Here is a 13,465-nt window from a genome sequence, read left to right on the forward strand (position 1 = left end):
AGTCAGGCTAGTCGCAGATGCTCCCTTGGGACTTCCTCTCAGGGGGGGACCTACTGTTAGGAGCCAATCTTCCATCCTGTTTTGCGGTCGCTGGCTTTGATGGCTTGGGTGTTGAAAGCCGGGTGCTGAAGGACAGGGGATTTTCTGCTTCAGTCATTCCTTCTCTGCTTACACAGAGGAAAGCGACATCTAGAAAGGTCTATCATCGTACGTGGAAGTTGTATATTGCGTGGTGTGCGTCTGTTGGGATTCCCCTACGCTCTTGCTCGGTGGCTCGATTGTTTGTTTTTTCAACGGGGAGTTGATCAAAAGTTGGCCTTGAGTATATCAAGTGTCATGTCTCGGCCTTGGCAATATTCTTCCAAAGGCCATACCTTTCCCTGGTATGTAACTTCATCCAGGGGGTGCGACACCCGGTACCTCTGGTGTGACCTTCGTTACCACCTTGGGACCTTGATTTGGTGCTGTCGGTTCTCCAGAACCGACCCCTTAAAATTTTTCAGGAGATTCCCCTGCTTACCTTGTCCCAGAAGGTGGCCTTTTTGTGGCTATTACTTCTGCGTGCAGGGTGTCGGTACTGGCAGAGTTGTCCTGTCATTCTTCCTATCTGATGGTTCATAGGAATTACAGTGGTAATTGCATGAAGACATCTTGTTAGCTTCTTTGTGTCCTAAGCCTAAACATCCAAAAGAAATTGCATTGCATGCTTTGGATGTGGTTCTGGCAATCAGGGTGTACCTGGCAACTACTGATTGTTTTGAAAGTCCGATTGTTTTTTTTTGTGATCGCGGATGGCCCTGGAAAGGGGTTGCCTGCGTCTGCTGCTACTGTTTCCAGATGGATCAGGCAGACGGTGATATAGGCTTATTCGATAAGGGTCAGGTTCCTCCTTTCCCTGTTCAGGCGCATTCTCCTCGGGCGCTTAATGCTTCCTGGGTTTTTGGCCATACGGCATCTGTACTTCAGGTTTGCGAGGCGAGTTACCTGGTCGTCTGTTTACACCTTTACAAAGTTTCATAAAATTGATGTGCTGGCATCTGCGGATGCCTCTTTTGGCTGCAAATTTTGCAGGCTGCTGTTTAAGTTGGCCTTTAGTATCCCTTGAGGGTTTCTGTTTCTCAGGTGGGTCTCATCTTATTGTTTTGATGAGTCCTATGTTACCTGGTTGGCTATGTTTAGCCTTGTGGACTTGTTTCTACTGTCCCAAACCTCATTTATGGCACTGCTTTGGGACGTCCCTACTAATATTAATTAAGAAAACTGCGTCTGTCAATGAGCGATAGAGAAAACTGCTCCGGCCATACGCTGCACACTGCATCAAATTGGTCTGCATGGCTGTTGTCCCAGAAGAAAGCCTCTTCTAAAGATGATGCACAAGAAAGCCCCCCAAACAGTTTGCTGAAGACAAGCAGACTAAGGACATGGATTACTGGAACCATGTCCTGTGGTCTGATGAGACCAAGATAAACTTATTTGGTTCAGATGGTGTCAAGCGTATGTGGCGGCAACCAGGTGAGGAGTACAAAGACAAGTGTGTCTTGCCTGCAGTCAAGCATGGTGGTGAGAATGTCATGGTCTGGGGCTGCATGAGTGCTGCCGCCACTGAGAAGCTATAGGTCATTGAGGGAACATGAATGCCAATGTGTACTGTGACATACTGAAGCAGAGCATGATTCCCCTCCCTTCGGAGACTGGGCCGCAGGGCAGTATTCCAACATAATGACCCCAAACACACCTCCAAGATGACCACTGCCTTGCTAAAGAAGCTGAGGGTAAAGGTGATGGACTAGCCAAGCATGTCTCCAGACCTCAACCCTATTGAGCATCCGTGTAGCATCCTCAAACGGAAGGTGGAGGAGCGCAAAGTCTCTAACATCCACCAGCTCCCTGATGTCGTCATGGACGAGTGGAAGAGGACTCCAGTGGCAACCTGTGAAGCTCTGGTGAACCCCATGCCCAAGAGGGTTAAGGCAGTGCTGGAAAATAATGGTGGCCACACAAAATATTGACACTCTGGGCCCAATTTGGACATTTTCACTTAGGGATGTACTCATTTTGTTACCAGCGGTTTAAACATTAATGGCTGTGTGTTGAGTTATTTTGAGGGGACAGCAAATTTACACTGCTATACAAGCTGTACACTCACTACTTTACATCGCAGGAAAGTGTAATTTCTCTGTGCAGGCCAGTCAAGTCCAACCCCCCCAAGCTCGCCTATCCATGTCTTTATGAACCTTGCATTGTGCACTGGTCCAAATCTTTTGGTGGAGGGGGGATTATGGTGTGGGGTTGTTTTTCAGGGGTTGGGCTTGGTCCCTTAGTTCCAGTGAAGGGAACTCTTAAGGCGTCAGCATACCAAGACATTCTGGACAATTTTTATGCTCCCGGCTTTGTGGGAACAGTTTGGGTATGGCCCCTTGCTGTTCCAACATGGCTGCGCACCAGTGCACAAACAAGGTCCTTAAATATGGTACATTGATAAGCGAGTTTGGGGTGGAGGAACTTGACTGGCCTGCACAGAGTCCTGATTTCAATCCGATAGAACACCTTTGGGATGAATTAAAGTGGAGACTGTGAGCCAGGCCTTTTCGTCCATATCAGTGCCTGACCTCACAAATGCGCTTCTGGAAGAATGATCAAACATTCCCATAGACACACTCCTAAACCTTGTGGACAGCCTTCCTAGAAGAGTTAGAGTTGTTATAGCTGCAAAGGGCGGGCCAACTCAATATTGAAGCCTACGGACTAAGACTGGGATGCCATTAAAGTTCATGTGCGTGTAAGGGCAGGCGTTCCAATACTTTTGGTAATATTGTCTGCCTATGTCTGTCTATGTCTGTACATACATTTTAAGAAAAAAGGCAAAATTAAAGATGACCATCTCAGAGCCTAGGCTCATCCAGACCTGTCTACTACTATCTACTATTAGATATTTTTAATCAGCAATTCTCTTTTGCGTCTTGACAGGAAAATCAATGGAATACCTCCGCTGTTTATATTTTCGCATGAAGAATGAAGTTTTCTGTGGCTCACGCCCATATGAGTCTGCCCCACTGGAGGAGTTTCTTAAAAAAGAATTCGGGGAACAAACAAAGATGACAGATGTGACGCACCCTAAGTGAGTTTTCCAATTTGTTATATGCTATACTTATACTGTATATGTCTGCTCTCTTGTTTCTTTCTTTCCTGATTTCTGCAATAAGGGCCAGTTCACACCAGAATTGCAAAGGAACACGCTGCGGATTTCTGTGTGTTCCCCTGCAGTGCGATTTCTGAATGGGCTGAAATTGTTCCAGATCGCACAAAAAGTAGCACATGCACTACTTTTAAAAAATACACCGCACCAAATCGCATGGACTGTGATACCATGCTATCTGGTGCCTGCAAATGCACTACATTGGAGAACTGCGTTTGGGGTGTCATTAACAATGTGTTGCTGCTCCCAGAAGATCGCAACGGTAGTGCGTTTTGAATCAGGTTCAGGAAATGCACATGGCCTTTCCCGCGCTGTACTTATGCTCTCTAATTACAATTTATTAGTCGTTTAAATGTGAACTGTTGCATGTGATAATGATGTAGTCTTTTATGCAGCCAGCAGGTGGAGCTCTGATCTTCTTTAATTGCTTTCTCTATTTTCTGCATGTTTAGTAAAGCCTGTTAATGGATTTGGATGGATCAGGATGACATTTCAACACAGAAAAGAATAAGATCAGTGACTCATCACCCATCAGATAGCTTACTAGGAAGGTTCAGAAAGAAAACTGTCTGAAAGTTACTTTTGCTGTGTTGTCTCTTAAGTTAACCTATAGTGCTTTGGGAATGGTTTTCTTGTATATAAACTAACTTTTAAAGGATATAACCTTAAAAAATGTTAAAAATGACCCGAAGTCCCTATTATTCCCACTTATGTCCCACATCCCTTAATGTTACATTTTTTACTTTCAGCGAAAGTTACCTTTATATGAAAAACTTGTTATACTGTATACTGTATCAGCACTGTTACTTTATCCATGGAACCACAGAGCTTTGCTATCAATTAGGTAAAATCGCAGAGAATTGTTTTTTAACCATGCTTTGAACACAGTTTATTCACAGAAGTGCTAAATAGAAGACCTACCCTCTCCTTGAGCTTCATTTTAAAACCATCTTAGTATGCCCAGGAGTTGAGGTACAGATGGTGAAAATGAGTTTTATACAGTTAGATTCCTAGAATTGCAAATTAAAATTTTCGCTGCCATACTATGGTGCACTTGTGCCATGGCCCCAGGTGCCTTTTTCAAAACTGTTGTACCCCAAAAATGGGAAGAATGATAATTAATATAGTACATAATAATGTATGTGGTTTCATTATGCATTGAAAATGCTTTTTCCACAATAATAACCCTAAGCATCAGTGTCAGTCATTGCAAGAATAGCCCCCAGATATAGTGTCAATCACTGCAATAATATCCCTCAGCATTCATTTGTCACCAGAGTAAAAACCCTCAGCATTGGTGTCAGTCATTGCAATAATAACCCCCAGCACTAGTGCCAGCAACTGTAGTAAAAGACCCCAGCATTGGTGTTAGTGACAGCAATAACAGCCCTCAGCACTGGCATCATCCACTGCAATATTAACCCCCAGCATTGGTGCAGTGACCTCAATAATAAACCCCAGCATTGATGTCAGAGACTGCCTTCAGCATTAGTGTCAGTGGCTGCAGTAATAACCCTCATATCGGTGTTTAGTGGCAGTGTATTTCAAACCCCCATCATTGATGGTCTGTAGCAATGCTGTTAACCCCCTCCCTGCATTGATGGTCAGTTGCAATGCTGTTAACTCCCACCTCACATGGGTTGTCAATGGCTGATCTGTTTAACCTTATTCAGTGTTTACTTATCAGATCATATGTTCCAGCGCTGCTCTCCCTAATGAAGCCAGGCTGGGAGATCACTCTGCCTGATGGTACTGGCTTCATTTTAGTGCCAGGTGTAGGAACATAAAGTATCCCAATACCCACCATCCCGCTGCCACTCTGCAAAGTGCTCAACTGTTGGATGGACCCTACCCAGGACGCGGCGGGTTGCACAGAAAAAGCTGGCTGGCTGCACGCGGACTGCAGGCCTTGTGTTCGGCACCAGAGTCCTAGAAACACTACATGTGTTCACAACAGGCCTGTCCAATGTATACTGTAGGCTGCTGGTCATAGTGCAGCCTGGGATGGCCCAGCAGCGAGAAAAAAAATTCAGTTTCTAGGCTACAATTAAGTGTAAGTGATGTGGATGGGCCCAATGAACACTCCCTACTGCATTGGGAACATGAATAAATGGGCAAAGCAGCCTTCGCATTCCCTATAGAGAAACAGGGAATACAAGCATGCCCTGATTTTCCTCGCTTTCAGTACACTAACCCAACCCCTAAATTGGCCTTTTGTTTCTCTGCAGGGTCATGGTAACTAGTACAATGTCAGACCGACATCCAGCTGAGTTGCATCTGTTCCGAAACTATGTTCCACCCGAAACTGGCCGAGATCCAACATTCAAGAGTGTTGCCTCTTTCCGTCCTGTGACAAGGCCAGAAGGTAATTGCAAAAATAAATCTGTTGCATAAATTTGTTTTATATTAAAATATATTTTCACCTTTCTCTGTAACAAAACTGGCCTAGTTTACACTTGCAGTCAGAAGGCAATAAAAGTTGGAGATTGAGCAAAGGCAGGTGGAGATGTGGCCACTGGGTCCACTCCACACCTGCCCTGCAACCATATACAATGAATTAAATTGTGGCACAGTGATGTAGGTTTTACAGGGTTAAAAGAGGCAGTGAGGAGGCAACATAATGCCTCCCAGGTGCCTGTCAAACGCACTCTAAAAAGAGATCCTAAGCCCTAGCAGTGTTGAGAGGCTGAACTTGATAAATATCAGTAATTTTTCAACCTATTGATTATGTAGCTGAATGCTGGGTTAGAGTAAAACATATACAGAACGATGTGGACAATGAAGCCTGCATCAGTTTGCACGTGTGTGTGCATATTTCAAATGTAGGTCTGGTATATTTTGGCTGTTTCCTTATTAACCTCTGCAGTGCTCCACTGCTGTTTACATGGGATTGCATGTGAATCGCAGTAAAAAGTACCATATGCTCAATTCTTAGGATAAGTAGTTCTGATAAGTCATAGTTCTAAGTTGCAAAAAAATAAAAAGGAGCAATAAGGAATATCTGTATCTTGGCAACAGCAGCCAGTGTAAGTCTAGATGTCATTTTTCTGTGCATTTATCTGAGGGGGGGGGGGGGGCTGCACACTAACATTTTTGATTTACCTTCAGCCTTTAGGACCACTGTTAACTTAGGCAGCCATGGTGGGAATTTCTTTCCTGCAAGAGAGAAATTCACACGATTCCCACATCAACACAGACAGTGCTGACAAGGGAATCAGCAATTGTCTTCTCCCGGCAGGGGCTGGCGGGGGGAAGCAAACCCCGCTGGGAGAAGACAGTGATTATTGCAAGACAATTCGGCAGGCCAGTTGTACCCAAGTTGACCGGCGGTCAAAATTTGTGGTAAGTGTGTATTTTATAAGCAGAAGTGGTAAATTTTATCGTGGAAGAAATAAGAAGCATACTGGCTTGCTTGTATCAACGTTGGGTGGTGTTGGGCTTGTTTTCGGACTCTTAGACTTTTTTCTAATCTTCGTGGGCCGGACTGTGGTCAGTGGAAGCAAGAAATGTCACATCATAGAGTTTAATGGAAGTAATAGTGCCTTTTTGATGCTGTCAGTGAAAGAAATGGTGTCCCATCATTGGTTTCAGTGGGAGGAATAGTGCCCCATTGATGCTGTTAGTGCGAGTTATGGTGTCCCATCATTTGGAGAAGTAGTGCCCTGTCATTGGTGTCAGTTAGAGGAGTAGTGTTAAAATGCTCCGAGTTCTCTTGATGTCTGCAAAATGTTTTTCTTGGAGTACATTACTGGACACGAGTATCCCACCCCTTTTTTGCCAGTGTCCAATCACCTGAAGGTGGCTTCTTAACCCTATCATAATGCATATGAAGATGTCCTGTGATGTACTCCAAAAATCCAATTTTTTTATTCGTCAGGTTAAAAAACGTTTTTATCAAGTACAGAAAATGCCTGTTGAGCTTTCCATAAATGCAGCTCCCTTGCCATGTCTTTTGAGAAGGACTGGAAGCAAAAAAAATCGTATCTATCTTGTGTAAACTACTAATCCCATCACCCAATGTAATTAAAATGATTAAAAGCAGACATGTTTGAAGTCCAGCCTATGTGGGATAACTGGAGATGTGAATGTAGTCACCCAGGAAGCGTGTTATTCACAGGATTATTGGGTGAAAATAAAGGCACAAAGTCCAAAAAATAAAAACTAATCCAGCCACCCCCATTAAAGAACTAGTGAGCTGCAATATATTACCCTGTGTTTATTTGGGTTTGGATACACTTTAACTTAAAAAGCTGTGAAAAGCGATGAATTATGAAGTTGTGTTAAGGTTCGTAATTGATCATTGGATCATTCCATGAAGACCTTTGTGCTTTGCATCAATATTTTTACTTGCCACCTGCAGGTGAAGATGATGAGGGAGGTGAAAGCTTAGATTTGTCCTTGGAAGGTATGACTAAAGTGTCCCGCTAGCTCCAGTAAACTGTTACCCTGCTCGGCCATATGCTTTAGATGGATTGTTTTCTAATGCCGCTTTAGATCTAGACTTGCCAAGGTCAGTCTAATGCCACTAATTAGCTTCCAGTTCTAAGAACTTTTATATAGATTATTACTTTTTAGTGCAATTCTTTCCTAATTTGATATATATTAAAATAGCTCATGTACTGATGATACTATGGCTGTCTCTCTCTTCCTTTCTGTCACTCTTTCTTTTTTGTATACCTTTTTCCCTTTCTTTCTTCCTTCCTTTGCTATTCTGCACACAGAGCAACTGGTGTGGCGTGCAGCTCGTTCCAGTGGTGCCGCTCCCAGTTATTTCCGCCCTATGGGCCGTTTCCTGGATGGTGGAATGCTTTCAAATAATCCCACCCTAGATGCCATGGCAGAGATTCATGACTACAACACGTGCATGAAGCATCGGGTAAGAATGTCTTTCTACTAGATTGGAGTAACAAATGCATATAGACAAAGACTTCATTCAGAGTTTGTCACATGGCTTACCGCATCAAGCATTGTGACATGCTAATTGTATCCAGTCTGGCTTGTTTTGTCTGTTAAGAGATATGTCTAGTTTTGTGGTGTGAGATAAATTAATCATGTTTACTATATTGTGGCTTCTTGGCTTTGTATTCAGGAAATGCGACAAAAAGTAAATCTTTTCTCTTATACACTTCTAAAAGATGGATAAAACATTTAACAAGTAAAATTTCCTATCCTTCCTTTCTTCTTTGCAGGGTCAAAGTGAACAGGTTAAGAAATTAAGTGTGGTGGTTTCATTGGGAACTGGAAAGCCCCCCCAAATTCAGGTTGGCACTGTTGATGTGTTCAGGCCATCAAACCCATGGGAAGTAATGAAGACTGTGGTCGGAGCAAGAGAACTAGGCAAAATGGTGGTGGATTGTGTATGTATTAATCAAGCAGTGCTTTCCTGCTGTTTTTTTACCTTAATGCATTCTCTCTATTAAGTTTAGAAAAAACAACTATGCCCCCCCCCCCCCCCCACACCCATTGTCTCCTGCTGCTATCAATCACAGGAGGAGAGAGTGGGGGCAGGGCCAAGCAGTGCTTTGTGCGTCAGTTGTCTCACAGAACATGGGGGGGGGAGAGCCAGGAATGCTAGAGCAGAATTGGGGCTGCTTGTTGCAAAACCATTGCACAGAGCAAATTTGTATGACATGTTTATTATTTTTTTTTTTAAATCCTTTAGAATCACTTAAAGGCTCTGTTCAAAACCTCTGCCAAGGATCCAAGGGGCTCAAAAGTGACCCTATAATTGACTAACAAAATTACTTGCAGGCAATACAAGGTGCCTATGCTCCAGCACTGCTGTTCCTTTAGGACAGCAGTGGTCAATTTGATTAACATAAGTGGCCTTAAAGGATAAGGTCACCTTTTGGGAAAAAAATTATAAATGCACAAATTTTTGGAGAGAAAATAAAAAAAGATGTGTATTTATTTTTTTTGTAAAGCATTGCACCCCTGATCAGTGGATCAGGGGTGCAATGCCAGACTCCAGCAAACAAGCCCTGCAGCTTTCAGCCTTTCCCTACATACTGTATGGCTGTTCACAAGCTGCAGGGCTTGTGAACAAACTACGAAGCCACTCAACAGCGACCTCACAGTCCATTCAGGACTACAAGTCGTCAGCCGCAAAGGCCGACAGCACTTGTAGTTCAAGTCATTCACAGGAAACTATGAATGAATAATGTGGCCCCGCACTGCCGCTGTATTTTTAAATGGTGACAGCAGGCCCTGACAGAAGTTCCACGCTCGCTGTCACTGGAGGGGGGGGGGGGGCTGCAACTACTAGGACATGTTACATGTTCCATCCTAAATACAGGTGGAACATGTAACATGTTCCAAAAGGTGAACTTATCCTTAAAATATATACCTTGAAATACCCAAAGGGCTACACAATAGCTTTGTTTTTGTAATATTGTGATTGTTACAATGATTTTAAGTTATTAAAACAAGTGTTCCCTTTTTGGTTACATGTTTTGCTTGCATCTAGCAAGGTTACTTTGCGGTACAATCAAGGAAACTTAGACCTTTGTGGTGTATAAATGTGCTTTTACTATGCAAAAGCAATCTGTACATACAAAACTATTACAATATTTAGGAGCATAATACAAGACTGGCAGATACAGATAAAGAATACTTAACTAAAAAGAAGTTTGTAGCCATGGAGTCCCATTCATGCACATGGCTCAGGGAAGTCAGGATCAGCTTCTTGCTTCGTGGATGTTTCTTGTGAGACTGCAAACTTAACAGCTTGAGCAGAAGTATTTTAGAATAGAACATCCCCCCCAAGCCAACACCATTTGTCCTGAGAATTTAACAACATGACTGCCTGTGTGAGGACCCGATCCCACCCCCTTAGTGTACGTGTGGGTGTAAGTTTGCGTATCTGGTCCTTCAATAGCCCATTGTATCTTTCAATCAAACCAGCTGCCTGTGGATGGTATGGGATGTGGCACAACCAGTACACTCCAGAATCTTTGGCCCATTGCTGTATTGTTGATCCGGTGAAGTGTGAGCCGTTATCACTTTGGACTTGTTTGGGACAGCCATACGCAACAACAATGTTCTGTAGCAGTTGAAGTATTGCGGCTTGATCTGCACGTTTGCAAGGATGAACAAACAAAAGTCCTGAATAGGTGTCCACTGCAGTGCAACAATACCTCAGTCCATTGTTTCCCCTGGGGCAGGGGACCGATGAAGTCAATCTGCCAAATCTCTGCAGGCCTCTCTCCCCTCTTAATCGACCCGGTGGAGTTCTTTTGCAATGGCCATTGTCGCACTTCTCCACACACTGTACAGTTTCCTATTACAGTCCTTATCATGTCCATTGATATGGGCAATCCTCTTTGCTGTGCCCATTCATATGTGGCTTTCTGTCCCAAATGTCCAGATTGCTTGTGGGCCCAGTTGGCCAAGTTCATCAAGACAGGATCAATTGGCACAACTACTATTACTCTACTACTTAAAGAGGAGAAGGACCCCCTGTGTTGCGGCAGCTATCGCCCGATATCTTTGATAAATGTAGACACGAAACTATACGCAAGAATATTAGCAAATCGGCTCTTACCACATATGGCAGACTTAGTCCATTTCGACCAAGTGGGCTTTATTCCTACCCGGGAGGCCCGGGACAATACAATCCGAGCCATAGATTTAATACATCGGGCACGTACATCACGGAAGAAGATGGTTCTCTTCGCAGCAGATGCGGAAAAGGCCTTTGACAGGGTGGCGTGGGATTTTATCCGGGCCACCCTGTCATACATAGGCCTGGGACCACAAATGCTGCAATTTATACTGGCACTTTATACGGTCCCTACGGCTGCGGTTAGGGTAAATGAATGGAGGTCGAGTTACTTCCCTATCTCTAATGGCACACGGCAGGGGTGCCCTCTATCCCCGCTTATATTCCTGTTGTGTCTGGAACCCCTATTGTGCAGAATTCGGAGTTCTCCGGATATAGCGGGAATCCAAAGCGGGGGGGAACAACACAAGGTGGCCGCGTTTGCGGATGACCTGCTGTTTTTTGCTACTAACCCTTCTCTTTCATTACCAAATATTTTAGACGCCCTGAAAACATACAGTGGGTTCTCTAATTATAAAATTAATGTAACTAAATCAGCGGCACTCAACATATCGTTATCTGACCAAGAAGAGAGCACTTCGAACAGCGTTCCCGTTTCAATGGGCCTCAGATACGCTGAAATACTTAGGGATACAGTTAACGGCAGATCCCGCGGATCTCTATAGAAAGAATTACCTTCCGCTTGTAGGAAAGATTAAAGCAGATCTTAGAATATGGCAGCTGTTGGCAGTGACGTGGTTTGGGCGCTGTAGCGTTATTAAAATGAATGTGTTACCCCGTATTTTGTATTTAATGCAGACAATTCCAATAGCAGTTCCAAAAGAATTCTTTCAATCAATCAAGGGCATACTCCACGCCTATATTTGGGCAAACAAATCCCCGAGAATTAAGATGCAGACGTTGGCCTTACCCAAAGTAAGAGGTGGGATGGGATTACCAGATATCCTGAGATATTACAGGGCGGTCCATATAGTAAGGGTGGTAGACTGGCACTGCAATAAACTTACCAAACGATGGGTGGATTTAGAGAATGAGGAATCAGGTCAGCTAACCCCCCCAGCCCCATGGTCGGTGTTCGAATCAAAAGACGCTAATCTCAAACATCCTACAGTGGGAGCGACTATAAAAGAAACTAAGAGAATTCAGTCGCATTGGAGGGTAGCCCCAGGTATATCTCCGATGACACCGATCTTGGGGAACCCGGATTTTCCCCCGGGGTGTATAAATGCCAGACTCCGTAGGTGGGCTCAGAATGGTAAAAGGCGCCTAGGTGATATATGGCAAAATGGGCCTATGCCCTCCCTAGAAGAACTTAGGACAGGTGCAGGAGAATCGCTAGATTATTTCAGCCTTTATCAGTTGTATAATTATATTAGATCAGTTCGGCAGAAAGGGTATGCACCACGAGAGCTAACCGATCTGGAAAATATGTGTAGAACAGGTAATGCGACGGGCCATTTGATCTCAAGGTTCTATACACAATTGTCCGAAGATGAGGGAGACCAACAATTGCCGTTTATCCAAAAATGGGAGCAGGAGTTAAACACCGTGTGGTCAAAAGAGCAGATAAATAAGATCCTGAGATTAGTTCACCAATCGTCACTAGATTGTAAGATCCAAGAGACAGGGTATAAAATTCTAACCAGATGGTATAGAGTCCCATCACTATTACACAGAATAAAAGAGGCGGTCTCAGGAAAATGCTGGCGGTGTGGATTGGAGGATGGAAATATGGTACATATTTTTTGGGGATGTAAAAGAGTGCGGCCATTTTGGAATAAGATTGCAGTGGCTATAAAACATATAGCCAACGTGGATATACTAGAGGACCCCGCGTTGTGCTTGCTGCATTTGACAGGAAGCTCAGTGCGGAGCTATAGGAAGTCCCTGACTCTGCGTCTGTTGAATGCAGCAAGGGCATGCATACCTATTTTCTGGAAACAGACAGTGATCCCAACTTACGAGTTGTGGTGTGGGAAGGTCAACGAGATTTTTAAGATGGAAGAACTGTCCGCCATATTGGGAAATTCAGAGGATCAAGTTAAGTTGAGATGGAGACCCTGGGTGCAATACTTGGAAGCCAATTCTTCTTAAAGGGAGTTTAAGAGAGGGTCATCCTGGGCGGAGCCTGGTCCAGGCCGCGGGGGGACGGTCCCCATACCCCTTCTGGCGTATGGTAATATAGTATGGAATACATCTTCATGCGAAGAAATGTTGGGAATGAGTGCATAAAAGTATAAAAACTTTTTTTTTTTTTTCTGTCTGTCTGTTTTTTTTTTTTTTCTGTTTAATTGGGGGGAGGAGGGAGGGGGAGGTAAGGGGGTGGGGTTTGGTCAGATCATGACAATGTTTGTTTGAAATGTATGTATATATAAAAAATCACCAATAAAGATATAAATTAAAAAAAAAAATTGGCACAACTGCATTCACCTTGGCAATTTCGTCTGCCACTCTGTTATAGTTCTCAAAGTCTGGGACCAGGGGCACATGTGCATCAACATGCCCCACTTTTATGGTGCGGGAGTGAGCTTCCTTCCAGATGAAGTCCCAGACTTCTTGCCTCCCCACACCACCTTTCCATGAATCAACCATTCATTGGACTTCCACGTGGGCATCCAAGTTGTCAGTCCTTTAAAGACCTCCCAGCTGTCGGTGTAGATAGTGACATGGGAAGAAAGATCCTCCTGAAGAGTCATCACTACAGCTTT

At 43.9% G+C, this 13,465-nt stretch overlaps 1 protein-coding gene across 2 annotated transcripts in view; it reads left to right on the top strand.

The window, feature by feature from the left end:
* PLA2G6 (phospholipase A2 group VI) overlaps positions 1-13,465 on the top strand; it is a gene marked incomplete at its 5' end in the record, with an annotated part of 152,139 nt that overhangs the window by 100,825 nt on the left and 37,849 nt on the right. For both annotated transcript variants that reach the window (XM_082266602.1, XM_082266603.1), the window contains 4 exons: positions 2,968-3,118; positions 5,425-5,561; positions 7,918-8,072; positions 8,386-8,553. In XM_082266602.1, the coding sequence (XP_082122728.1) occupies positions 2,968-3,118; positions 5,425-5,561; positions 7,918-8,072; positions 8,386-8,553 (611 nt within the window). The remainder of the gene's footprint in view (positions 1-2,967; positions 3,119-5,424; positions 5,562-7,917; positions 8,073-8,385; positions 8,554-13,465) is intronic.

Source organism: Pelophylax lessonae, assembly GCF_965119305.1.
Source record: "Pelophylax lessonae genome assembly, chromosome: 8".
Classification (NCBI taxonomy): domain Eukaryota; kingdom Metazoa; phylum Chordata; class Amphibia; order Anura; family Ranidae; genus Pelophylax; species Pelophylax lessonae.